At 36.3% G+C, this 27,930-nt stretch overlaps 1 protein-coding gene across 5 annotated transcripts in view; it reads left to right on the top strand.

Moving 5' to 3' along the window:
• Positions 1-7,774: 7,774 nt before the first annotated feature.
• Positions 7,775-27,930, top strand: part of BRWD3 (bromodomain and WD repeat domain containing 3) — a 230,668-nt gene continuing 210,512 nt past the window's right edge. For 4 of the 5 annotated variants that reach the window (XM_053891463.1, XM_019429482.2, XM_019429484.2 and 1 more), the window contains exons 1-6: positions 7,775-8,072; positions 8,194-8,252; positions 8,448-8,477; positions 8,886-8,945; positions 20,879-21,029; positions 22,586-22,684. In XM_053891463.1, the coding sequence (XP_053747438.1) occupies positions 8,042-8,072; positions 8,194-8,252; positions 8,448-8,477; positions 8,886-8,945; positions 20,879-21,029; positions 22,586-22,684 (430 nt within the window). In that variant the 5' untranslated portion in view covers positions 7,775-8,041. The remainder of the gene's footprint in view (positions 8,073-8,193; positions 8,253-8,447; positions 8,478-8,885; positions 8,946-20,878; positions 21,030-22,585; positions 22,685-27,930) is intronic. The other variant, XM_019429487.2, reaches the window with a different exon arrangement.

Genomic DNA, 27,930 nt, shown 5'->3' on the forward strand with positions numbered 1-27,930 from the left:
CTTGTTGATTTTCATTTGCCTGATATGGGCATCAATGTGATTGGAGTGGTAACATCCCCTAGTATTATTGTATTACTCTTGATTAGTTCCTTTATATTTGGTATTGGTTGTTTCACATATTTGAGTACTCCCATGTTGTATGCATACATATTTACAATTATTATGTCTTCTTATTAGATGGTCCCCTTCATGATTATATTGCATTGTGTTTTTGTCTCTTTTTACAGTCTTTGTTTTAAAGTCTATTTTGTTTGATAAGTATTAGTATCCCATCTTTCTTTTCACCTCCATTAGCATGATAAATGATCCTCAAAATCCTTATTTTCAACCTGCAGGTGCCTTGGGTCTACAATGAATCTCTGTACTCAGCATATAAATGAATCTTGTTTTTGTGTCCATACATCCTATGTTTTCTGATTAGAACATTTAGTTCATTGTCATTCAAAATAATTATTGATAGATATGTATTTATTGCCATTGTATTACTTGTTTTATTTTTTTTTTCTGGAGATTTTCTCTGATCCTTTCTTGTCTTTGTCACTTTTGGTCTCCCCTTTCTTTTAATATTTCTAGCAGTGTTGATTTAGTGATCCTGAATTTCTTTAGTATTTGTTTGTCTGAGAAACTCTGTTTCTCCTTCTATTCTGAATGATAGCCTTGCTGGATAGAGTATTCTTGGTTACAGATTTTTCCCATTGAGCACTTTGAATATATCATGCCCCTCCCTTTTGGCTTGCCAAGTTTCTGTTGGGAAATCTCCAGCTAGACCTATGTGTTTTCCTTTGTAAGTTAAGGACTTTTTTTGTCTTGTTAATTTTAAGATATTTTCTTTATCACTATATTTTGCAAATTCCATTTTAATATAGCTTCTTTTTGGCCTGGTTTTATTGATTTTGATGAGGGTCCTCTGTACTTCCTGGATCTGGATGTCTGTTTCCTTCCCCAGATTAGAGATATTTTCAGGTATTATTTATTCAAATAAATTTTATGCTCCCTTTTGTCTCTCTTCTTCTGGTACTCCTATAATACAAATGTTATTACGTTTGATGGAGACGCTGTGTTCCCTAAATCTATTCTCATGTTGCATAATTCTTCTTTGTCTCTTTGTTCAGTTTCATTTCTTTCTAATACTTCATATTCTAGGTTATTAATTCGTTCTTCTTCTTTTTTCAGCCTGGTGTTCATTGATTGAGTATTTTTTTTCTCACTAATTGCACTCTTAATCTCTGATTTATTCTTTTTTAAATCTTTATCTCTGTGGTAAGATTCTGACATATATCCTCTATTCTTTTCTCACATGCAGTGAGTATCCCTATGATCTTTGTCTAAATTCTCTATCAGTCATGTTACTTATATCTTTTTCACTTAGATTTCTGGCCATGGTCTTATCTTGTTCTTTAATTTGTGATAAATTCCTCCATCTTCACATTTTGCCTATGCCTCTGCCTTGTTCTCTGTGTTAGAATAAGCAGTTATGTCTCAATGCTCCTGGAAGTAATGGCCTTATGAAGAAGAGGTCATATAGTGCCCAGAGCCTGGCACTTCAGGTATATATGCTACATGCCCTCTGCTGTTGTGCTTTGGCTGCTGTATCCTTTAGGCTTGTCATATGCAGAGGTTCTCCTTGCTTTCTGTGGGAAGTGTTTGGTCCCTGGCCTGAATGTGGTGAGTTTTACCTAGATGTGCTTTGGTCTGCTTGTGAAACAAGACCTGTCACTACTTCCACTGACACTGAGACCCTGCAGGACTCTCTGGTCAGGAGATGTGGTGTGGGCAGGTGTGCTGTGGTCTGCTTGCAAAATGAGACTTGTCATCACATTTACCAGAACAAAAGCTCTATAGAACTCTTTGGCTGTGAGACATGGTGTTGGCAAGATTTTATGCTGGTCTTCAGAGGCTGGCTTGCCCCAGGACTTTGGCAATTGTGACTGAGGAGGGCAATCCTAGTGGAGTGCAGGGTAGTGGGGCTTGGTGTAAGCACTTAGGCAGCTAGTGTTGGTGCTGTGCTACTTCCCACAGGTGACTATGTTTTTATGCTGAGGATTGGGGGAGGGAAGTGGCACCAGCCAGTTCCTTTGTTCCTACAGAGGTGTCTCTGTGAATGCTGCCTCCCATGGATGCACTCTGAGAAGAGTGAATAAGCTCTCTACTGTTTGCCACCCCCCCCCCCCCCGGTTTTCTTCAGATTGCTGTTTCCAGGCTGTGTGTTCCCTGGTTATTTGCCTGCCTTCTCTTCAGGAGCATTAGCACCCTCCAGGCTCTATACTAGCTAAGCCCACTGACCTTTAAGCTCCAGACCTTAAGCCCCACTGGTTGCAAGAACTCATGAAACTCAGCCCCTCTCATTTTCCAAGCCCATGGCTTTGGGCCAAATGTTCTCATTGTGCATTCCCCTGTGTGCTCCTCTCTTTCTTACCCTTCTCCTCAACTACAGCTCCCTCCCCTCTGCAGCACCAGCAGTCTGTTTCTTCCCTAAATCATTTCTCCTGCTTCCTAGCTTCCTACCTTCTTAGATGTAGCCTCTTCTTTCCCTTTAGTTGTGGAGTTTGTTCTGTCAGGCTTCAGGTCAATTTCTAGGATATTTAGGATGATTTGATGGCTATCTTGTTGTGTTCATTGGACTAGGAGATTCTAGTTTCCTCCTACTCCACTTATATCTTCCTCTTTTACTCCAGGTTTCTTTTGATACCCATTTGCATGATAGATATTTCTCCATCCTCTCACTTTCAATCTGCAGGTGTCTTTGGATCTAAAATAGAACTCTTCTAGGCAGCATATAGATGGGCTGTGTTTTTTTTTTTTCCATTCAGCCACTTTATGAGGCTGGACATTTTAAATAATATAGTGTAGCAACCTTGGGTACTGGTCCACCTTTCCCTCAGGTCTTATTATTGTTGTGTGCTTATTTACACTACTCTGCAAAGCCTCTGACATTGCCTTTCAGAGGGTGCTGCCTTGATTATGCACACATTCATTCCTGGAGAGCACTAATATTGGCAAGTCTCTCCTTGTCTTCTTCCCTGGTCACTCCCAGATCTTAAGTTTCACTAATTTCCTGCTGACTGGTCTATACATATTTTTTAAAATACGCCCTAGGGCATAAATTGACTTACAGTCCGTTGAAGTTAAATTTGAGCTCCTTAGAAGGGGTATTTCCCTAGATCAGTGTTTGGGATTTGCTCTGACGTCAGGAAGGCTCTTTTCAGATGCCTTTTCCCCTTTTTTCTTTTCAGGAAAATATCTAGTCTAAGGTGTAGCCTATAATTAAAGGATTCTATCAATTTCATTCCAATTGCCTTTGCCACTACCTTCACTGTTGTTTAGAGTGCCCTTAGGCTTAAAGTTTCCACACTCTATTCTAAACAGAGTAAGTTACTGTGGTGAAAGATTCAGAGTTTTCTTCTAAGCCCTCCTTCTTTCCTAGTTGAAAATCTCTGAGCTACAGCTCTGGTACCAAGGGCCAGCAAAGTGGCACACTTCTCTGTGATATCCCAGCTTTTGGAGATGAGTGCTCAATGTAGGAGGGACATAGCAGACTTAGGTCTCTTTGTCTTGCTTGTCCTAGTATACATCTCCTGTGCCACAATTCAGTGCAAGCGTGAAAAGGGCCCCGGCATTCTCAGTGCCACCATGTCCCAAATCTAGCCTTGTCCCATAAATGGGGAATGGGAGAGAGAATGATGCCCACCACTTCTTGGCTGGAGTGGATCAGAACTTAGCCTCAAGAACAGGTAGTTGGGTGAATTACAAGAAACACTTTTGTCCTGTCCCACTCAGAAAGATAGCCCTTCAACTGAGAACTATGAGAACTATGACAGGAAGCCATGTTTAATTTTTTTTTTAATGTTTATTGGAGAGAGAGAGAGAGAGAGAGAGAGAGAGACAGAGAAGAGGGAGACATAGAATCTGAAGCAGGCTCCAGGCTCTGAGCTGTCAGCACAGAGCCTGACGTGGGGCTCAAACTCACATACCCACGAGATCATGACCTGAGCCGAAGTCGGACGCTTAAGCGACTGAGCCATCCAGACGTCCCTAAAGTTATTTTTTTTTAAATTTTTAATGTTTATTTATTTTCGAGAGAGACAGAGACAGAATGCGAGTGGGTTAGGGACAGAGAGAGAGGAAGACACAGAATCCGAATCAGGTTCCAGGCTCCAAGCTGTCAGCATAGAGCCTGACACGGGGCTCAGGAGTTGTGAGATCATGACCTGAGCTGAAGTCGGTAGCTCAACCAACTGAGCCACCCAGGCGTCCCAACAGTTATTTTTAAAGAAACAGAATAAAATAAGTTATTTTGTGGGTTGAATTAGGTCTCTTCGAAAAGATACGTCTATTTCCCTACCCCCATATATATGAATACAGCCTTATTGGAAAATAGTGTCTTTGCAGATATAAATCATTAAGGCTCTTGAGATGATATCATTCTGGGTTTAGGGTGGACCTGAAATACAATGACTGTTGTTTTTATAAGAATGAGAAGAGGGAGTTTTAATGCAGGCACATATAGTGAAGACTATGTGAAGATTGATTAAGAGAATGGAGTTATGCTGCCACAAAGCAAGGAATGCCAGGAGCCACCAGAAGCTGGAAGAGGCAAAGAAAGATTCTCTCCCAGAGATTTTGGAGGGTATGTGGCCTTAGCGATACTTTGATCTTAAATTTCTGGACTCCAGAATTGTGACAGAACAGATTTCTCTTGTTTTAAGTTACCCAATCAGTTTTAACACACCCAGTCAGGCAAACATTCCAGATTTTTTCTTTGTAAATCCATATTTACTTTCATTTATGAAAATTTCCTTCCCCTCCTCATTAAGCTTTTGGCCACAGGTTAATACTGGTGACTTAAATTGCAACAAAAGAATTCAAAGCATTTGGCTTGTAATAACCAACAAATGGGCACTTTTTATGTTAACATACACATTTAAAAACTTTCCTTTTGTCAACCTAGTCATTACAGTCAAGAGAAAAGCAAGGAAAGTGTGCCAGTTTATTGATTTGTTGCTTATCATCTCTAAATTCTCCTTTTTTGACTGCTCTGTGAAAATGGATTTGGGACTTCTACATATTTTTCCTTTTGTCAGCTAGAACTGAAGCTTTGTCAGTAGATGGAACTGGAAAGAGTGAAGTATGAAAGGGTTTTGCTTCCTGTTTCTGACATTTTTACTGGGTATACTGCTCTTCCAGCTTGTACAGATTTCTCCAGTGTCTTGTTCTTGTGGTGCATTGTTTGGTAGCACCCCCAGCACCTTCTCCTGGTACCCTTCCTTTGGTGGTTTTGTAGTATATCACATGCTTCTGGTGATATACTTCCCCATGAACACATTTCTCAGGCACCCTAGAGGACTGATCCCAGAGGGTGGGCTTCTATAAAGCTCCAGAGGCCAGAGTTCCAGTGATTTCCAGAGGTTGTAGTTTCAGCTTGCAAGGTACCACAGCATATTTCTTGCCATTTAATGAACCTTGGCTGGCTTTATTCTCTCCAACCAAATCTGGATCTTAGCCCTAAATTGGGAGTACGGGTTGAGGTTACTATATCTCAGCTCTAGGGGTAGTGGCTATTTTATCTGCTATTATGTATCTGCTATTCCTGTATTTGTTAGAATTCTCTTTACTCCTTACTAGGTAATATCTCATTACTCCAGTCTCTTGTTGTCGTTAATAATTCTGTATCTTAAACTTTCCCTATTCAAATTACTATGTGCCTTTTCCCTCCTGATTGCACCCAGACTGATCCTGAGGTGATCACTGGAAAAACAATGTCCTATAAAGTTTGAAATATGACACAAATATATTCATATTACTTTTACAGCAAGCAATTCCTGTGAAGTGGGCACAGCAAGTACTATTATCTCACATTTTATAGATGAGGAATAAGGTTCACAGAATTTAAGTAAGTTTTCCAAAATCCTATAGTCATTTTTGTTATCTGTAAAATGAGTATAACAATGGAACCTACCTCCTAGGGTAATTATAGATTAAATGAGGTGACGTATGTAAGATGCTTAGTACATGGTAGTGGCTTGATAAATGTTAACTTTTATATATATTGTACTTGGCTTGTAAAATATATTCAATCTTGTGTTTTGCTAAACTACTTGCAATGGGTTGTCTAGGACTTATCTGTCTTTTCAATATCTAAATTTTTTTTCTTTTGGTTAATGGCATTTTTTCAAGTAGTACAGCATAACCACCAAAGATATAACTATTGTATCACAATTACCTTGCGTGGTTATTTCTCTCTAAGGGGAAAAAGTGGTCAGAGTGAGAGCTAAACAACCCAGGCTGAGATTATGTCAGTATAATGCAATTCTGGGTTAACTGTGATAAATGTCTAAACTCTGAGTGAGGAAACCAAATTCCTAAGAATCCATCCCTAAACTTAAAAAGGTAAAACTTTCAAATTTGAATATTTTAATGAATGTAAATGGTACATGCAGCTTAAACATAATCTCTGGTCTCACTGGGTTCCGCTTCTATTAATTACTTTTTTGGGTTAAGGCTTGAAGTGGGAACAAAATATTAAGAAACAGTAGGGAAGGAGACTCAGTTCATTACATATGTACCAATTACTCTACAAATCTTTTAATCACTTAAGACTTTAGTAACCAAATACTGCAAGTTGGTACTGTACTAAAATTTTAAGATTATATGTATTCAAAAAGGTTGTTCCAAACCTTGCATACAGATATGTAATACTACACAAAACTACCCTTGCATACAGATATGTAATACATAAAAATCCATGGTCAATGTAAAATACTTTGGCAGTAGTTGAAAATACAATTGAAAATTATCCTACAAGGGACGCCTGGGTGGCTCAGTCTGTTGGGCATCCTACTTCAGCTCAGGTCATGATCTCATAGTGGTGAGTTCGAGACCCCCCCCCCCCAACACCGCCCTCCCATGGGGATCTGTGTTGACAGCTTGGAGCCTGGAGCCTGCTTTGGATTCTGTGTCTCCCTCTCTCTCTGTGTCCCTCCCCCACTCATGCTTGCTCTCTTTCAAAACTAAATAAATATAAATTAAAAAAAAATATCCTACACGAATGAGACAGACATGGCATGTGTTAAACTCACAGAAGGGGAAAAAATAAAAGACCTCATATCTGATGGCAAATTCCTCCCACAGTATCGGTTTTTAGAACTGGTCTTTATAACAATATGAACCTTGCCCCCTGGACTGGTAAGTACAACATTTAAATCTGGTACAAAAACCATTTTAAAGAGAAACGAGTGACGTCGCTATAGGGGCTCTTTTTCTTCCGTCAGTCACAGGATCCTTCAGTGACTGGCCTCTTTTCGGTGGAGGAAAAGGCAAAATAACCCCAAAGCCTCTTTGGTGACGGGACGAAAAAGAAGAAAGCAGTTGAATCAAGTCAGCGCCTCACACATTCTTCACAACGCCAGAGGGAATGGTCCTGAATGGGAGAGTCCTACCGCCCTCACAGGAAGGCAAACTGTCTCAAGACCTCTCTTAGGAGAACGCCACCATGGAGTTTTACGGCGTCTGCCAGAGCGTCGGCCGTCAGTTTGCACCTCCCCCTGTTTCCGGGAGCGGTAGCTAGGCAACTGCCGGCGGTCTGGGAGAGCGGAGGACACTTGGTTGCTTTAGTGCTCCTAGCGGCAAACGACGAACGCTGCAGTTCCGTCTCACAGGTTTTACCCTCTGCTCTCTCCACCCCCTTTACCCCCGTCCGCCCCTCCGCCACTTTGGCTCCTCCCCTTTCTTCTCTCAGGCTCACTTGCTCGCGCTCGTGCTCGCGCTCGTGCTCACTCTCACTCTCGTGCTCGCTCTCTTGCTCGCTCTCGCTCGCTCTCGCTCTCTCTCGCCTTCCTCCTCCGCCTCCTCTGCTCTTGGGCTAGAATATCTATGGGTCGAAACGTGATGCGATGAATCCGAGAGAGACCGAAACTAGGACGAGGAGTGGGGCGGAAGCGGCGGGACTCCTGGGCATGGGGGCTTCACCACAATAGAGGCAGCGCCCCCACCCGCCCCCGCTAGCTCCTCCGGAGTGGAGCCCCCAAACCCCTTAGGGAAAAGGATGGCGGCGGCACCTACCCAGATAGAAGCCGGTGGGTAACTGTGTCTGGGGGCTAAGGAGATGGGAGCTTAGCGCAACGGCTGTCAGTTTCTTTTGAAAAAGCTTCTGTTTTTCTTTACCTCCCACTCAACCTCTTTTCCCGTCTTCCGCAGAGCTGTATTACCTGATCGCTAGATTCTTGCAGTCCGGACCCTGCAACAAATCCGCCCAGGTGAGAGGGAGAAGGAGATCTGGGAGTCGTGGGGAACGGTCCCAATGGGGAAATTGAGGCATTGGGGCGTGCGGTTTCCCTGAGAGTGAGGGAGAGGCCGGCCTTGACTAGTCAGCGGCTGGGTTCGAAGTGGGGAGGGAGGAATGGGTTAATGGTCTGAGCTGCTCCTCATATTCGTTTTTCCCTTTTGCTCAGGTGCTAGTGCAGGAGCTCGAGGAGCATCAGGTACGGAGCCCCTTCGGGAAGACGTGGGGAGGGCTGGGGTTAGACTGGAGGAAGGGGAGGGCAAGTCAGGGGCGGAGGACTGGGGCTGGGAGGGAAGCTTGGATCTGGACACTCAGAACTGTTGTCACTGGAGTGAACCGGCTTCTTCTCTCAAAAGGGGCGGATATCGCTGGGGTCTTAACTCGCCCCCTCTTTATGCCCGTGGGAGGCGGTTTTTCAGGATTTCCTCCCTCTGGGCCTCCTGCTTCCTACACTGGACTAGCTTTGAGGCAACAGCTATGTGACTCGAGAAATACGGACGCCAGAGGGTCGGGGACCAGGACGCAGGTTGGGTCGACTTCAGTGGGAGCTGAGGCTTGGCCTGTATGGTTTGCCCACCCCCCACCTTTTCTTTTCTCCCGCCCCCAGTTGATTCCGCGCCGCTTAGACTGGGAGGGAAAAGAGCACCGAAGAAGCTTCGAGGATCTGGTGAGTAAAGTTTTCATTTCAACTTAACCCAACTCTTTCTCCACTCGTCCCCACCTTGTTCCTCCAACCCGCTCCCGACCCCTCCGCCTCCCCAGCTTTAGAGCTCCTAGCTGGGCCAAAGAACGACTGCCCCTTCCCCGCTCCCTGCCAGTCAGAGAAAGGGTACCTTGCCCTTCCCTTGGCCTCGCTTATTTCCACTCGAAAACTTTGAAGAATGTGAGTTATCAGGGATGCCGTTTTGTGGATTACGAATATGTTACAAACATCGAGAAAGGCCCATTGTAGGGGGAATAAGGGAGAGAAACCAGGGGGTTATCTTGGGGCACGTACCAAGGACTGACGTTGGCCAATGACAGCGTTGGTAACAGCCCAGAGTTCCGGATTAGTGGAAGAAAACTGGTTTCTGGTTGGTCCTGGCTTGAAATACGGGAACTAAGGCCAGGCTTAGTCTTTTTTTTGGGGGGGGGGAGGGGGGGTACGGTGGAGGGAGCTCAGGGAGGGGAGTTAACCGACCCTGAATTGGGCAAAACGGCACAATTAAAAATAATGGGAAGCATCAAACGAATTCCAAAATTTGCCGGTTTTAGGTAATCAACTACCGAATGAAAAAGCATAATTGTGTATATCATATTTTAGAAAATTGCTCATTAAATCATTATTAGGTCGCATTTCTGCAGATACATTTTCATTAAACAACTATGGATTATGACCTTTTTGAGAATTTATGAAACAGGATCTGGGATTTAGAAGGAGATAACAATGATTATATTTTAAAATATACTTTAGTAAAGGACCAAAGGCATTGAATTGACTGTGTTGTTTCTCCTAAATATATAATCCATAGTCAACATGCACCTTCTGTTCAGCATTGATACAAAAAGGTGATCTTTTTTTAGTTTGGGGAAGATGTCCTCTCGTGTTAGCCACTGGTACAGTGAATTGGAAGGAAATGAAAAGAGAAAGGGGTGATGTTACTAAAATCTAAATTCAGCTATCTTTCCTTCAAATAAGATCCAAATGGAGGAAGATCAATGTTAAAGTAAGTTAAAGGGGTATGGTAGACTCTAAATATAAATAAAATGATTTAATAACAATATTTAAACTGATTTAGTGTTTGATAATTCTTTCATATTGAATTACAATAATGAGGTCATGTTAATAGTTATTACTAAGTAATAATTTTAGTTTGCTGACTATTTTATTTTTTGCAAATCATAAAATGCTCTAATAGTTGTGATATGGATAAATTCCAATATCTGTACTGTTAATGGTAAAAAATTTTCAGATGGATAAAAATTATTTTGTAAACACTGTATTTAATTTGTATTTATCAGTGTATTTAATTTGTAGTCAGACTTTTTGTTGGACTGCAGTCCTGCCAAAAAAAGAGGCAAAACGGTGCCTACCAATATATATTTAAACACTTTATGACTAATGTGGTTTGGAAGATAGTTTTATACTGAGGTGTATTGAAGATGTTTTCATTTACATTTATGTGTAAGCAGACCATTTTAAGTAAATAGCAAAAGGAGACTTAAAAGAAAAAGCTTTTTTAAAAAAAGAAAAAGCTTTTTAAAAATTACTTGACAGTAATAAAAAGCAAATGAACATCAAAATAATTAAAAACAGTACTAACCACACACAAACATAAAAACAAAAAACAAAAACAAAATTCAGTTTACTAGACTTCATTTCCTTATATTATAGAGGCATATTTTTACATAACTGTAGTCAATGTCCATTTTATGCTTTATATTTTCTTAACATTTTTTGTATATAACTATCTTTGAATAGTTATTGTCATTTTAATGTTAAGAAAAGATTAAGTTTGCTATGATTTGAACTCAACATTCAGTTGAACATTTGGGTTCCTTCTAGGTTTTCACTAATGTCTTTGCATAGTTAAGTAGTCTTGTTTCTTCCTTCCTTTTTTTGGATTTATTTTCCTGGGCTATTTTTCCAAAGTGGAGCTATCAGGTCAAAGGGTCTCTTCAGTTTTATAGCTTTTGTGATGTATTGTAAAATTGGTCTCCAGAAGATAATACTAATTCATGATGTCACCATCTAGGTACTTAGAGTGAGTTTTTAAATATTTTTTGAATCTTTAGGTGGCTTTAATGGGGTGAAAATAGCCCCTAGTTGATTTAATTCGTTCTCTTTTTTTCATTAGTGAGGCTTAAATTTTAACCAGTTTTATAGTTGTTAATCCATTTGTGTATATCCCTACATATACCTGATTTTCATTTTTATCTTATAAATATATTGTTTGGTTTTTCATATTTCCTTACACATTTTTATTTTTATACACACAGAATTTCATCTATTGTTTGAACATTGTCTATAGTTTAGACAGTGTATCTTTTTTATTTTTAATTTTTCATCTTGTACACTGAAGTTTTTATTTTTCTGGGATCCAGTGTTTCTAGGAATATTATATTTTGATGATATGGTCCCATTTTAAGTCAAAGATCTGTTTCTACCTATAGATTTCTTTGTAAGGGAAGATGGGGTAGGGCTGAGTGAGAATTTGAACAGAAGGAAAAGAAATGGAGTGGCTGATAACTGAATGTTCTGTGACAGATTGATTGCTAGATGCATCAGTTTTATAGTTGATTAAAATTATTTCACATTTTATTTTTGATTTTGTGTGGCTTCATTGTGGGAGAGATGGATTTTTTTCTTAGGGTAGGTATTTTTTAAAATGCTGTTAGAACAATGGATTTATACAGTGTCATCTTTGATTTAGCTATATGTTTCAGGTTGAAGTTTAGGGTAAAGTATTAAGAAGTATAACCTTATATGTACTTACAGTCTTTATAAGTAGTATAATCTGATATGTTAAATTATATAGGAGTACTTCAAACTGAAGATGTACGAGGGTATAAAAAGGAAAGAATACAAATGCATGATGGAGAGGTAAAGAATTATAAACAAGGGTATCAAAATACTGAAATAAGATCACATAGCCATGCAATATGAAACAAAAATATTGCCTTTCTGTCTGTATATATACTTTTACTTAAATTGTCTATGCTGCTTACCTTGATTTATCCAGAAGAATATTAGCATAATAAGTTGGATTTCTTCAACTCCTCATTATTACTGTTAGTATTGTATATCTAGAAATCTTCTTTTTTCTTTCTTAAATCTGATTTAGTGTTTTACTTATAATTTGGAACACAAGGTGCTATTTTATTAAAGCTACTGGCAGACAAGTATTGACATATCCAGATCTGAAGTGCCTTTTAAAAAATGGGCCTGTGTATGAAGCGTTTGCCAGTTTATGTTGAACTATAAGGTTTTTGAATATGGCATTCAAAATAAGACATTCTAAATTAACTTTCAGAATTTTAAGTAATGATACAGGGAGAAATTTGAAGTCATGGTGAGTGTTTTCGAAGTTTGATCTGGACATTTTTCATTTCTGCTTGACTCTTGTTTACAACATAATAGAATTAGATTTGCTTCTTACAATTTATCTTATGGTAGATAATTTAAATAATTACAGATGTCTGTTCATTTTTGGTGACCCTGTTGAATTGTTGGCTATTTTATTGCTTCCTCCTTGGAGCTTTATTGGGGACTGCAAACATAGTAATGAGGGGTATGTGTATGTGTTGTGTGTTTAAATGAATAGTTTTTGTTAACATACAAATTTTATATATTGAAATTGTGACTGGGAAACTTTTTTAAAGGCATGTTTTAATATTTTTTAATCATGTTAAGGGGACTTGTATCATAAGACTGAACCAAAGGCATAATTACCTTTAGGTGTGGTATATAATGTAAAAAAAATATATATATATATATAATTTTTCATCTCTAGAATTGAAAGCCTTAATTAGTGCTTTCATTTGGAGTGACATAGATTGTATTACCTTCATTTTATATTCAAAAGACTTGAAGCAATTTTATGCTATTAAAAGAAGGTTTATCAAGATTGTATGTTCATTACTATCTTGAAAAAATATATAAGCATCTATTATGATATGTTATTGTAAGAACTTGAATCTGCATATAACTTGTGCAAGTTTAAAAATATTTTCGCATTATCTCATTTGATCCTCACAAAGTACTTTAAAACACTGTATTTGAATTCCAGACATGCCTATATTTTTTTCTTAACCTTACCTGGTTCTTGTTCTCTAATTACTAATAATAGCTTAATTTGTTTATTAAATAGTAGAATGATTTCTGAGTGCTGGCGGCATAGTTATTGCTTCTCTAAGTGTGGAAGTAATTTAAGTGTGTGTGATTTATTAACTGCTACATGGATACACAACCGTAGTTAGGAAGAACAGAATGCATTTTGGGAAACCAAAAGGCATGTGCTGCTCAACCCCAATGGGATATAATGCTACCTGATAGTTCTTATGGTAGAGAGCAATCGATGCTGGAAACTAGTTTTCCTCACTTTTGATTTGCTTGAGCTACATGTACTCTTTTGCTTTCTATAATATGTTGGCTTTAACTATTTGTCTGGATTGAGCATTGTCTTTTTTCACACTTTGGTCTGAGAACGTATTTTCAATGATTAAAATCCTTTTGGAGATTTATCATTAGTCTTAGGAAAACTGATAACTCAATACAAATGAGATGGCATTAAGAAACTGAAGAGAGCTGCTGTTAGGGAGTAATAATTTGGGTTGGGTGAATGTCCCGTATAAAATTTTGTCCTGAAAGCACCTTTGTCAATTTGAATATTAGTTTAGTTTGTGTTTTTGTTCTTGGTTTACTGATGTTGATTACTGATTGATTAATAAACAGGTCTTTTTTTTTTTTTTTTGGTAGAGAGCAAATAAGTAATTTCAAGGCAGTTTAGTGTTTGTGTTAAATTTTGGGGATGTCCTTGTTTGATATTTCTCATATAAGATTTTGTGAGTAGTATGTAGAAAAGACCATAAGATTTAGTCTGAGAGATAGCCTTTACTTGCTGAGTGACTGTGGGCAAGTTAAGTTACTTAACCTCTCAGGGATTCAGTTTCCTCATTTATAAAATAAAACCCTCTGTCTATTTTACAAGGTTGTTCTTGAACCAAATGAGTTAAATATGAAAGAAAGCATTTTGTTAATTAAAAATGCATTGCAAATTAATTGGTTACTGCATTTTAAAACTAGGACATAGGGGTACCTGGGTGGGTAGGTCTGTTAAGCGGCCAACTTCATCTCATCTCATGATCTTACAGTTTGTGGGTTCAAGCCCCGCATCAGGCTCTGTGCTGACAGCTCACAGCCTGGAGCCTGCTTCAGATTCTGTGTCTCCTCTCTCTGCCCCTCCCCCATTCATGCTCTGTCTCTCTCTCTCTCTCTCTCTCTCTCTCTCAAGAAAATGAATAAACGTTAACAAAAATTTAAAAATAGGACATAGAGGTTGAATGGAAAATGGACATCTAAAGAACTATGACCCCACAATTTATATTTTCTTAGCTAGCTAATAATCACCACCTAATTTTTATAATATTTTTATAAGGTGAGGAGGTATAAAACAGTACCATTGGAAAAAAAGTATTTAAAAAGGGAGTGTTAGAATTGAACCTGAAATGAGTGTTTTAAAGTGCATCTGTGTTAACTCAAAACAAGAAATTATTGTTATGTCAAAAGATGTTTAGTGTTGTTTGCATTATTATTAATTAGAGAAAGGCAATTTAGTACAATGCTGGTGTAGTATTCGCTGTTGTTTGAAGTGGGAGGTATGTCTTTCTGATGTCTTGTTGTAGGGATCCTCAACCCTTCTGCTTGATCTTTTCTTATCCCGAACTTATTTTCTATGCATTATTGATAAGTAATTTCTTGTTTTTTAAATTACCTTGTTGAAGATGTTTTCTCATGTACCATGGTAGTTTATAATAATCTGACCCTCAGTTATTATTTGTGTGATTTTCTTAACTTTTGTTAGAAGCATTTCATGATACATGTTTCTTAGGCTTATTTAATATGCTAGATGGTACTGAGTTCTTTTATTGGACATTTCTTTAAGGATGAGCTTCTAGAATGTGGGTGGGCTCCTTGTCCATGTCTTGACATCATCTGTCCTCAAGGTAATAGTACTTTCAGTACTTGCCTTCTTGAGGTACTGAAACCCAGAGTATACATAAGCCTAGGTGGGTTGCTCTTGACTTTCATTCCTGAGGAAATCTTAAAACTAATAGAAAAAAAATGCTGTGAACAATGATTTACGTTTTGAAAAGAAAGTGATAGGAAGCCTTAACACTTTGTAGCTCATTGTACAAACCAGTGGTATTACTACAGTAGAAAAGCCTACTTGTTTTATTTACTTTTGTGCCCAGTTTTTTCCCTTTCCTCCTTCAAATTCAGCAAATGTTAAAACTCAGCACTTTAAGATATAATATTGGATTATTGCAGACATTTATATTTTACTGAAATATAAATTTCAATATCAAAAAGAAAATAAACTTACTTTTTGTGTTTTCTTTTTTTATACATGTATTTTTTTCTCTTCAAAATCGATGATACTCTGTGAGGTTTTTCTGAGTTCCCTTTATTTATTTATTTTTAGTTTTTAGTTTTGGAGAGAGTGTGTGAGTGGGGGAGAGGAACAGAGGGAGGAAGGGAGGGAGGGGGAGGGAGAGAGAGGGGAAGGGAGGGAGGGAGGGAGGGAGGGAGGGAGAGAGAGAGAGAGAGAGAGAGAGAGAGAGAGAGAGAGAGAGAATGAGAATGAATCTTAAGCCCGATGCAGGACTTGATCCCATGACTCTGGGATTATGACCTGAGCTGAAATCAGGAGTCAGATGGACACTCAACCCACTGAGCCACCCACGCGCCCCTCTGCGAGTTATTTATTATTATTTTTTTTTAACTTAACATCATGGAGGAGAATCTTAAACACTGAGGGGTATTATGTTAGTCATTGTGCAGAGTACATTTACTGGGTAGGGGTACCTTTCTCTTTGCCTGGAATGCCTTCCTTTCCCTTTGTCTATCTTGTGAATTTTCACTTAGGCTTCAAGTGTGCAATTGGACAAAAACCCCTACTCCTAGGCTGATGTAGGTACTGTATTTCTTTGCTTCTAATTAGCCCTCTGTACTAACCTCTAGGCATTTGTAGCTTTGATTTATTTACTAGTTTGTTTCCCCTTCTGGGACTATGGGTTCCCTTAGGGCAGGAGTTTAATCTTCCCATCTCATCTCTGTATTTTAAATGCCTGAATGAATGAATGCATGAGTGAATGATTTTGTTTTTGTTTTACAAGTCATATGAGATAGTTATCATTACTCCTGTTTTACAAATGCAGAAGCTCAGGCTCTCAGACTGAGTAACTCTGCAGGTCACATAAGTAGGAACTGAGGATGGTAAAAAATTAAAATCTAAGTCCTTTCTACTGTATCACACTGCCAGAAGCAGTAACAGCTAGTAAATTTAGAGCCTGAATAATCTAGTCTTCCAGTTTTCAAAGTACTATTTGATGTATTTAAAGGCTTGCTGTATTTTTCAAAATCTATCCTGTTTTCTGTCTCTAAATATAAAAAAGATCATGTGACTAATTTTTTGCATGTGCTTCTCCCCTCCCCCCACACCAAAAAAAATTAAAATCTCGGATAAAATGTCATATTTCACTTTTTCAACGTATGGTCCCAGTTTGATTCTTCATTTTACCTGTGCAATCATGATCTTAGAAAACAAAACGCAGAAACAGTTATCTCTTTTATTTGTTTTTTTGGAGTTACTTATCCTATATTTTCTAAAAGCCAAGGTAAAAATGTTATCATTGCTATATGAAAATTAGTATTTCAAATGTAGTGCTTGTTGGTATGGGCCTTGTACCTTGAAATTAGGTACCTTTTGCATTTTATTCAATTCCCAGCTGTATACCTTTTAACTAACTATGATGAGTAGGATCATGTCTGTGAACTCCCTGGTCTTCTCACTTGTCATAATAATTCTGAAGTGCGGTGATTCAGTTGTTAGATTTGGTATATATCCTATCTTCCTATCAAGCCAGTCTTCCTATCAAGAAGGCTTCATTTAATTTCTTTCAGTTTATTTGAATTTATAGTTTTATTTTTTTTGCAGTCTTTGTGTTAGTTATCTTAATAATTTTCCAACTGCTTTAATAAGACAGTAATAGAGCAGTGGACAGGGAAACATAGATTTCTGTACGTTCATTGTGACCACTAGACTTCACTTCTCTGGATCTGTCTTTCCTACTATAAGATGTGAAGTTAGGTTAATTATGCACAAGGATACTTATAATTCAAACATTCTATAATTTAATTCCTTGGAGCTGTTTTACATAATAATATAGAAGTTTATAATATACTTTTGAAATTTGTTTTTAGAGAATGCTTTTCTTCTGCAAATATCAAAGTACTTGTTGTGTTACTTGTTGGCCATTATATTCCAGAGAGAAAAATGTGGTTAAATAACTGAAATTAGAGTATTTGAGCTTTAATTGAAAAGAGGGGCTTATATTATGTTACAAATTTCATAGAATATTTTAATACATACTTTTTTATATTGCATTATATTATTATTATATTCATACATAATTCTAATATAGAATTTTTTAAAACTTAGAAGAGTAATTATTGAGAGTAGATGAGTTTATATGCCAAAAAAGATCACCTTTAAAAAATTCCAACTTTAATCAAAGCAGATGGATTGAAATAAATGTCGACTACCAGTTATAAGTCTTGAAATTTGATTTAGAAGAAATTATTATTGCAAGAACTGAGCTGATAGAGTTTGAAAGCCTGTTAATGTTATTTAAAGGAGACGCTAGCATGTTCAAATTCAAATGTATTGTTATTGGTGTTGTGTTGATAGAATCTATATTTCTCTACCATTGTTTCATATTCAAATTTTTATTGATTTTAGGGGAATGGACTCTTTGAATGGGACCACTTAGAAATTAAGCAATTTGTAATTGTATAGGGTGGAATTCAAACTTGTGAAATTTATTTAATAATTTATAATTTAAAAAAATCTTCAAGTGGGAGAATTTGGATGTAGAAAGGCCTTGTTTTGGTTGATTAATTAATGATTCCGTATTTTAAAATTATTACTGAGGAATTGATAGAAAAAATTTACATAAATGGCTCAAAATCATTTGTTTCTATAAAATGAAGTAGCCAGGCAACTTAAGATGTCAGTTTAAGATATAATTCTGACAGAATTTTTTTAAGTTTATTTATTTATTTAGAGAGAGAGAGAGTGAGCAGGGGTGGGGTAAGAGAGAGAAGGAGAGAGAGAATCCCAAGCAGGCTCCTCGCTGTCAGTGCGAAGCCTGATGTTGGGCTCGAACTCATGACCTGAGCCAGAACCAAGAGTCAGACACTAACTGACTGAGCTACCCAGGTGCCCTCGACAGATTTTCTATAAGAGGATAATTCTAAAAATTCATATTAGAGGGACACCTGGGTGGCTCAGTCAGTTGAGCATCTGACTTTGGCTCAGGTCAGGATCTTGTGAGTTGGAGCCCTGCGTTGGGCTCTGTGCTGACAGCTCAGAGCCTGGAGCCTGTTTCAGATTTTGTCTCCCTCTCTCTGCCCCTTCCCTGGCTATGCTCTGTCTCTCTCTGTCTCTCAAAAATGAATAAATGTTAAAAAAATTAAAAAAAAATCATATTAGAGAGCTCCTATTTTCTGGATTATATTGCAATTCTAGGAAGGGATTAGCTCTTAAGATGGTAATGGGATAAAAAAAAAGAAAATTGATACCAAAAAAAAGTGCCAGTAAAGACATAAACTACCATCCTGTGTAAAGCCTTTGTGTAGTGTGTACTTGATGCAAAAGTAATGGCTGATAATGCAAGCCGAGTGTATCTGAGACAGTGTTGGTGGGAAAAAATGCATAAACTATTACAGATGTTCATATGCAGTATTTTGCTTTGAGATATGTATTTTCTGGGGTACTAACTCTTATTTGCCTTTAGGCATATTTAGGAAATGTTCTAATGTGGAGAGAATGAATTACAAACTAGGATTTTAGGATATCAGTGTCTGTGGATAACAGATATTTAGATTGAATTGAATCATCAGCTGCTTTGACTTTAATATTACCTGTATATTTTACTGAGAGATGGTTCTATGTAGGAATTTGCCTCAAAAACAAAACTAGAAATGTGAGAAATAACTTAAAAGAATTTGCTTGATCCTTTTTCCCAATCCAGAAGCTAAACCTTGTAGATGTACATATAACATAATCAGGCTAAGTTGTCATTCTTTCTGAGTAGCTTGACAGTTCCCAGGCCTCAGTTATTTTGACAGATTAAAATTAATTTTTGCTGGGATTTAAAAAAGATAATTGGCAGGAAATAATTTTTAAAAATCAAAATAGAATTACTTCTTCCCAGAATTCTGAACACATGTTGGATTGTAGTTCTTCGACCTATGTTTTATAAGAAAACAAAACGGTACCTTGATAGGAGAATCTAACATTTTTCCTCTGAGTTCATGTGATATTGCTTACAGATAGACTTTGGTTTTTGTACGTTCATTGATTCATTAAACAAATATTTATCTAGAACATACATAATTTCTTCTTTCATGGTCATTAGGGATGATTTACAAAATTTTTCTCTCATGTTGTATTGTTCTTGACCTGGTGGTAATATACTGATAATACAAATATATATACGTGTATGTGTGTGTGTGTGTGTGTGTGTGTGTGTGTATTTGCATTTATTGTTCATTCTCTCCCTCACCCTTTATGTCAAGATGAGAATGTAGATGTTCTTTTTATCTGAATATTTTTAATAGTCTAGTTTTCTGTTTGCTCCTTTATTTTTTTATGTTTTTAAAGTTTATTTATTTATTTTGAGAGAGACAGAGATAGCACAAGTGGGGGAGGGGCAGAGAGAGAGAGAATCCCAAGCATGCTCCCCACTGTCAACATTGAGCCCGATGCAGGGCCTGAATCCATTAAACCATGAGATCATGACTTGAGCTGAAACCAAGAGTTGGACGCTTAACCAACTGAGCCACCCAGGCGCCCCTCTGTTTGCTCCTTTAAATAATTAGGTATATGAAACACATCATGGACTTGAACTTTAGCTTAGATTAAAAAAATGAAGTTTTGTTGTTTCATTTTCTCACTCCTGTCTACCTATGTTAACCATCTTCAGAAATTTGCTTGTGTGTTTTAAAAATGAGTTAATGTTGCAATGAATTTTGAGTATATATAGCTTAGTTGTTTAGAGCATAGTATTTATAAAATCATTAATTGGATACTGTTTTAGAAACCAGTTAACTATTTTTTAGGAAAACCAGTTCTGCTTTATTAAGCAGATTTGGGATTTGGGTGAGAGTTTGGTGCAAGTAATAACTTTGCCTTCTTATCATTTATATAGAATCTAGGTCCTTTGATTTTTGATCAGTTCATCACTAGTGAATAAATCAAGTACAAGTAGAGTTTACCCATTGTCTTTGTACTTTAATTTTAGGCATGCTCACTTTTGCTGTTTTGCAACACTTATTTCATAAGATTAACAGCTAAGCAAATGATTTAATCAAGGCATGTAAAAGTAAGTTTGAGTGCCATATCATTTAAATGTTACCATTTAAAATTTTTTTTAACATTTATTTATTATTGAAAGACAGAGAGACACAGAGCATGAGCAGGGGAGGGGTAGAGAGAGGGGGAGACATAGAATCTGAAGTAGGCTCCAGGCTCTGAGCTGTCAGCACAGAGCCCAACACGGGGCTTGAACGCACAAACTGCCAGATCATGACCTGAGCCGAAGTCGGTCGCTTAACCAACTGAGCCACCCAGGTGCCCCAAAATGTTATCATTTAGATGTGCTTAATTTTTGTAGCTCTTTCTTTAATTTGACTGAAGTATTAAATAGTTAAAATATTATTTTCCTTATTCTTTATTTAAAAATTGCACTTTGTTCCATGATGAAATAGTTTGTTAATGGACTAGTTATATTTTTAAACCAAATTGGTTTTCCTGTTTTATTTATGCTTTTTAGGTGGCAGCCAATGCACACATTCCTCCAGACTACCTCCTTAAAATTTGTGAGCGGATTGGCCCCTTACTAGATAAGGAGATCCCTCAGAGTGTTCCTGGGGTACAGACATTACTGGGTGTTGGTCGGCAGTCTCTGTTACGGGATGCCAAAGGTAAGATTTTCACAATTTTTAGAGGAAGGAGTGGAGAACAGCATATTTTTATGTTAAGTAAATGTTCCCATGCTTTTCTAAATACTAATTTTCTTCTAGTTTTTCTTATTTTGACAATCTTATTTTTATTTTCTTAGTTTACAGGTAAATATTTAGAGGCCTAAAAGAAGCCCTCTGCTGTAAAACAGTGAATACAGTAAAAATAAACAACAATATAGAATCTTTTTGTAATCCTGTGGAGTAGAGATGTTAAAAGATCACTGCTCTGATTAGTACAGTATTAATGCTTAATTCATTACGTTTTAATATTTTTAAGTATTATAAGTCTTTATATCATCCTAATCACATTGTATATTTTATAACAGGTAAATGAGAGATGATATGTAAAAATTCACATATGATATATTAAAATTTTTATAATTAAAATATTAAAAAATATGTAACTGTTCAATAATAGTGTTTCTACTCCCCTGTTTGCAGTCTTTGAAAGATTTTCCCTAAAACATGTAGAGTAGTATTTTGTGAACATAAAAATGTGAAATTAGGCATTAAGGATGTCTGTTAGTATAATAAATACTTCAGGTCTAGCAACCAGGTTACTTCTGTTTTGTTTTATTAGCATAATGTTTTCAAATTCTAATTCACAAAGGTAAATAGTTTCAAAAATACCAGTTTTAAACATCTCATTTTGTAATTTAAGGAAATTCTTCAAATCAGTTGATTTGGAAGCTTTCAAGAGAATAGTAGAATGTTTTTGTATCACAATTGAATTATTCAGAATATTTCATATTTGCTTGAGTTTTTTGACATAAACATCAAATACAAAAAACACAGCTATTCATAGTCTGTTGTCATCTGATATGCAATATTGTTACCTGTTATGGCACAATTGGCAGGTACCCCATAATGTGAGTATGCACCAAGTATAAATTTTTCTGAATTCTACCTGGAATACTTGTGCTGTAGTCATAACCTTGCTTATATAGTTTTATATGAGTAGAAATGTATAAACCTAAAGATCAAGAAAAACTTAAAACGTTATTAATCCATGACATATTTGCATAAGATTCAAATACATGCGTAATAAAAGTTTTAGTTCTAGATCAGTGCAGAAGTAAAATACCCTGGTATATATTAAAGTGTTGGTGTTTCCCAGTGATAATATAGTTTAAAATTTATCTTTTAATGTTCATTTATTTTTGAGACAGAGCATGAATGGGGGAGGGTCAGAGAGAGAGGGAGACACAGACTCTGAAGCAGGCTCCAGGCTCTGAGCTGTCAGCACAGAGCCTGATGCAGGGCTTGAACTCACAGACCATGAGATCATGACCTGAGCCGAAGTCGGAAGCTCAACCGACTGAGTCACCCAGGCGCCCCTTAGTGATAATACAGTTTATAACATGTTTATTAAAAATATGCATGTTATCTTTATTGTGGTGTTAATAGTTAAAAATATATTCCAACAAATGAAATTGAAAACAGACATTTACCTCTGAGGTACAATTAAAAAAAACACTGTTCTATTTCTTGACTAACGTTTGAATCTTTTTGTATAGACTGTAAGAGTACACTATGGAATGGGTCTGCTTTTGCAGCTCTACATAGAGGCAGACCTCCAGAACTACCTGTAAATTATGTGAAACCTCCAAATGTGGGTGAGTAATGTCCATGTGAGCTATAAACATATTCTTGATTTGTTTTTTCCTGAACTCATTATACTGCCAAAATTAAATTTGAAGTGTGAACGAACTGCTTACATTCTTGAGGAGTTTCATGGTTGGTCCAACTTTTTTAAAGCATTTTTACTTAAATATAATTATGGTTTTGAGATTTTGTTTTGTTTTCGTCTGTCCTTCCTTACTTCCTCCCTTCTTCCCTCCTCCCTTCCTCCTTTCCTCCTTTCTTCTTAGCAGAAGCATTTCCTGTTTTATATAGTATAGGTTTTTTTAACCGTATGGATGTTTATTTATATATCTATGTGCTGAACTTAAAGGTTTTATATGGAACTATGTAAAGATAGCTTTCCGAACAAAACATAATACATTCTGCTTATATCTATTTACTAAACATATTATGATGTGATAAATTTTGTCTTTATTAAAACAAATTATTAACTTTTTATCTTTATTAAAACAAAAAAATCACCCTTCCCACTTTTAGTTTACTGAAATTCACATGTTCCATTCAGATTATTACTGAGACATTTCTGGCCAGACCATTATGAAGAAATACTAGTAGTGGTTTCCAAGGAGATCTAGCTACAAAACCATTTGTACTAAAAGTTAACTCTTAAAAAGAATGAACAAAACCATACAGCTAGATGAGTAATTGCCACTCTGTTTCCCTATTTTCTCACACTTCTAAAAAATTATTTTATATAGTGCCTAGTGCCTAGACAAAATTCCTTAAATTCAAATTGAAAAATAAAAACTTAAAAATGCATGCTATTTTATATAATAAGCTTATAGAAGTTACTTACCCCAAGAGATTAAACAAATTTAGGCTAGAAATAATTTTAAAATTTACTTAGGCAAGTTATTGATAAAGATTCATAAGGGTTATTAAAGTAAATCGGATACTTTGGTGTACATTACTAGCAATATTTTTCCATAGCCTGGATGTTCTTGGGTGAAAAGACTACTGAGTTGGGTCTAATTGAACATGGCATTTTTAACATTTTTTTTCATTTTCAGGAATGGATTGTTTATAATTTTCCAGTGTTCACTTTTCCCTTAAAGCTTTATTCATAATTCATTTATTGACTTGAATTAAAATAGCTTTTATTATTCATGTATTTATTTATGTTCAAAAGATACAACATGTATATATTAAGTTTATTTATTTTGAGAGAGAGAGAGCATGAGCAGGACAGGGGCAGAGAGAGAGAGAATCCCAAGCAGGCTCCGCACTGTCAGTGCAGAGCCTGATGTGGGACTCAAACTCATGAACCACCAGATCACGACCTGAGCTGAAGGTGGATGCTTAACTGACTGAGCCACCCCGGCACTCAAAGATACAGTATTTTTTACCACACTATCAACATTATTTGTAATGTTCTGTACTTCCTTCAGTGGTCACATGTAAAATGCTGAAGAACAGCATTTAGAGTATTAGGTTTTCCATCTTTTCTTTAGTGTTTTCTTCCCTTCCCTTTTTAAAAATTATTTTTAACTATATACATTCAAATTTCTTCTGGTTTTAGATAGTGAACACTTTGCATTCTGACTTAGATCACTTTGTTATTCTTATTCTGACTTAGATCACTGTGTTACTGTTATTGCTTATAAATTTTAGTGTTCCTGGCATTGATGCTTTCACATTCTTAAATCTACTGTTATTTGAAGAGAAGCTATTACAATAGAGATAATTCAACCATAATGCATTTCATGTAGTATATACCAGTAAAAATATTTAAGTTTAGGATATTTAGAATTCAGAACCTAGTAAAAACTTAGAGGACGGGACTAGAAAATTAAGCAATATGAATAAGATGTCTTTTAAAATTTCTGATTTGAGAGTTTTCTCATTCTGGGATATTGTTCTGCATAGCTACTTTATAAATTTTATTTTTATTCTTTATTTATTTTTGAGAGAGAGACAGTGAGACAGAGTGAGAGTGGGGGAGGAATAGAGAGGGAGACACAGAATCTGAAGTGGGATTCAGGCTCTGAGCTGTAAGCACAAGGCCCAACATGGGGCCCAAACTCACAAACTGCAAGATCATGACCTGAGCCGAAGTCAGACAGTTAACTGACTGAGCCACCCAGGCACCCCTAAAACTGATTTTAAAGCAGCTATGCAGGGGTTCCTAGATGGCTCAAGTCAATTAAGCATCCGACTGTTGATTTTGGCTCAGGTTATGATCTCACAGTTTATGGGTTTGAGTCCCGCGTCAGGCTCCACACTAGCAGTGTGGAGCCTGCTTTGGATTCTCTCTCCCTCTCTCTCTGCCCCTCCCCTGCTCGCTCTGTTTCTCAAAAATAAATTAAAAAAAATAAAATCAATTATTTTCATAGTTTCCCAATGTAAATAAAAACTTAAGGTAATCTTGAAAGTTTAATCAACCAATCTTAGAGCTTTAGTAACACCATTTTTAATAGAAGTGTTCCTTGGTCAAGTAAATGTGGGAAATACTGATTTTACAAAAAGTATAGAAAAAAATGAACGTATGTAGGGCTGCTCAGAGTCTTCCATATGCTAAATGCATTGTGAATCACCTTATGGGGAGCATTTCCTAAATAATTTGATAGTGGAGACCCTTTTCCCAAAATGCCTGTAACATTCTGAAAATTTCCTGGGAACAGATTTGGGAAACGGTTATAAACCCCCGTTTACAGCAGAAAAAGCCAAAGTCCAGAGAAGTATGTAATTGGCGTAAGTTATACTGGTTGCCTTCCTGTTTCCACAGCATATTTCTTTGGTGTAACAGATCTATACTTACAAAGCCCCAAAAATAGAAGATTAGCCATTATTACTTTTTTGAAGTCAGGTGTCTTATGGTATAATTCATATAAAATAAAAATTTTCTTTTTTAACTGTATAGTCCAGTGAGTTTTGACAAATGTATACATTTGTATAACTAATAGCACAATAAAAATGTAGAACATTTCTGTTACCTCCTAAATTTCCTCATGTCTCATTGCAGTCTATCCCCTGCCCCTCCCTCAACACCTGGAAACCACGAATCTCTCTATCCACTCTACTGTTGCCTCTTTTGGAATTTCATCTAGATTAAATAATAAGCATGTAGCCTTTTGTTTATGTCTTATTTTTCTTAGACCTAATGCTTTTTTGATTTATACATGTCATTTCATGTATCAGTAATTTAGTCCTTTTTATTACCAAGCAGTATTTCAGTGTATGGATATATACCATGATATGTTTGTCAATTCATCAATTGATGCACATTTGAGGTGTTTCAGATTATGGCTATTATAAATAAAGCTGCTATAAACTTTCTTTCTGGAGCATGAACATCAGTTTTTATTTGCTTGGGTAAATATCTAGTTAATGGGATTGTTGGATCATATGGTAAATATAGGTTTAACTTTTTAAGAAGCTGCCAAATCATTTTGAAGGTGGCTGTCCCATTTTGTGTTTCTACCAATAGTGTATAATTTTAGAATTAGCTTTTCAATTTCCACAAAAAAAATGACAAGGAATTTTTTGGGATTACATTGAATTTGTAGATAATTTGGGAGAAAATTAACATCTTAACAACATAGAACCTTATAATCCAAGAATATGGTATAATTTTCCATTTATTTAAGTCTTCTATAATTTCTCACAGCAGTATTTTGTCATTTCTAGTGTATAGGTTTTGCACGTCTGTTGTGAATTTTTTCCCTAAGGATTTCACGTTTTTTTGGTGCTATTTTAAATTGTATGTTTTAAATTTTCAATTTCCAGTTGTTTGTTGGTAGTAAATAGAAACTTTTTTTTTGTTTTGTAATTTGACCTTGCTAAATTCACTAACCAGATCTAATAGCATTATTTTTAGATTCTTTGGGATTCTCTGCATAGATGATCATGTTCTCTACAAGTAAAGACAGGTTCACTTTTTTCTTTCTAATTTTTCCTGGCTTATAGTTTTTTCTCTTCCATTATTGAACTGCTAGTGCAATGGTGAATTGAAGTGATGAGACTGGACATTCCTGCCTAGTTCCTGATTTTAGGGGGAAAGCAGGTAGTCTTTCACCATTAAGTATGATTGTAGATACCCTTATCAGTTGGAGGATGTTCCTTTCTGTTCCTACTTTGCATAGAATTTTTATCATAAATAGATATGTCCCACTTTTAATTTTATCCAGTATAGTTAGACTTACACCAGTTATTTCTTAGGGCTTATTTTACCTGTTATTTTATGTAGAATAGTGCTACTCAGTAGAACTTTCTGTAATAATGGAGATGTTCTATTTGGTGCTATCCAAAACAGTAAGCACTAGCCACATGTGGCTGTTGAATCTGAAGAACTCAATTTTTAATTTTACAGAATTTTTAGTAATTTTAAAATCTATAACCACATATGGCTATTGACTACTGTAGTAGACAGTAAAATCTAGAACAATATGAAAACCAGTAAGCAGCTTTATGGATAGGTACATAATTTAGTAATAATGTATTGACTAATGATGCATTTTATAAATTCAACCTGGAATGTTTTCTACTTTTGTACTTAGAAACTAGCTTTTCCTAATTTGATTTTAGTAACTCACTTCAAAGATCATATTGTGCCACCTCTTTCTAATGAGTTTTGCAATTATCTTTGGCCAAAAACAATAAAATCTTGACCTTAGCTGGACTTTCCACTGTATTGGATTATATATTCAAATATTCAGTATTCCCATCCTTTGTGCAGTTAATCGATGATATTATTTAGTAATTTAATGAAATGGAGGTGAAGGAGCATGGCACAGCATAGACTAACTACTGTAATACTTTATGTGTACGTAAGTTTACCAAGGGTGAATTTCCAAATCCTTATAAGGAAAAAGCAAAGATGCCTGTGATATTTACACTATTATAAAGTCTAAGTTCCAGTCATACCATTTCATTAGCTGTATGCCTGACTAACCAGATTGGTTTTGCATTGTGCCAAAATTAAATCAAAGGAAGAAAATTGAACTAAATTCAAAACAATATTAATACCTAATGCCAATCAAAAGAATCCTGGAACATATGTAATTAATATTTGTAGTATTATTTGAGATTTTGCACTATAATCACTAAATATTATTGTTTCTTCATTCCTTTACAGATTAGTATTTATTTTGGAAACTTTGTAGTCGTTGCACTAAAATTTGAAAATCAAATTTCACACAAATACAACTCTACTGCTGAGCTGGTTTTTCAGTACAGAAGTAATTTCAAAGTCTGTTTCATGTCCATTTGAAATGAATAT

This window comes from Panthera pardus, unplaced genomic scaffold (assembly GCF_024362965.1).
Source record: "Panthera pardus isolate Hobbes unplaced genomic scaffold, ASM2436296v1 HiC_scaffold_27, whole genome shotgun sequence".
Lineage (NCBI taxonomy): Eukaryota > Metazoa > Chordata > Mammalia > Carnivora > Felidae > Panthera > Panthera pardus.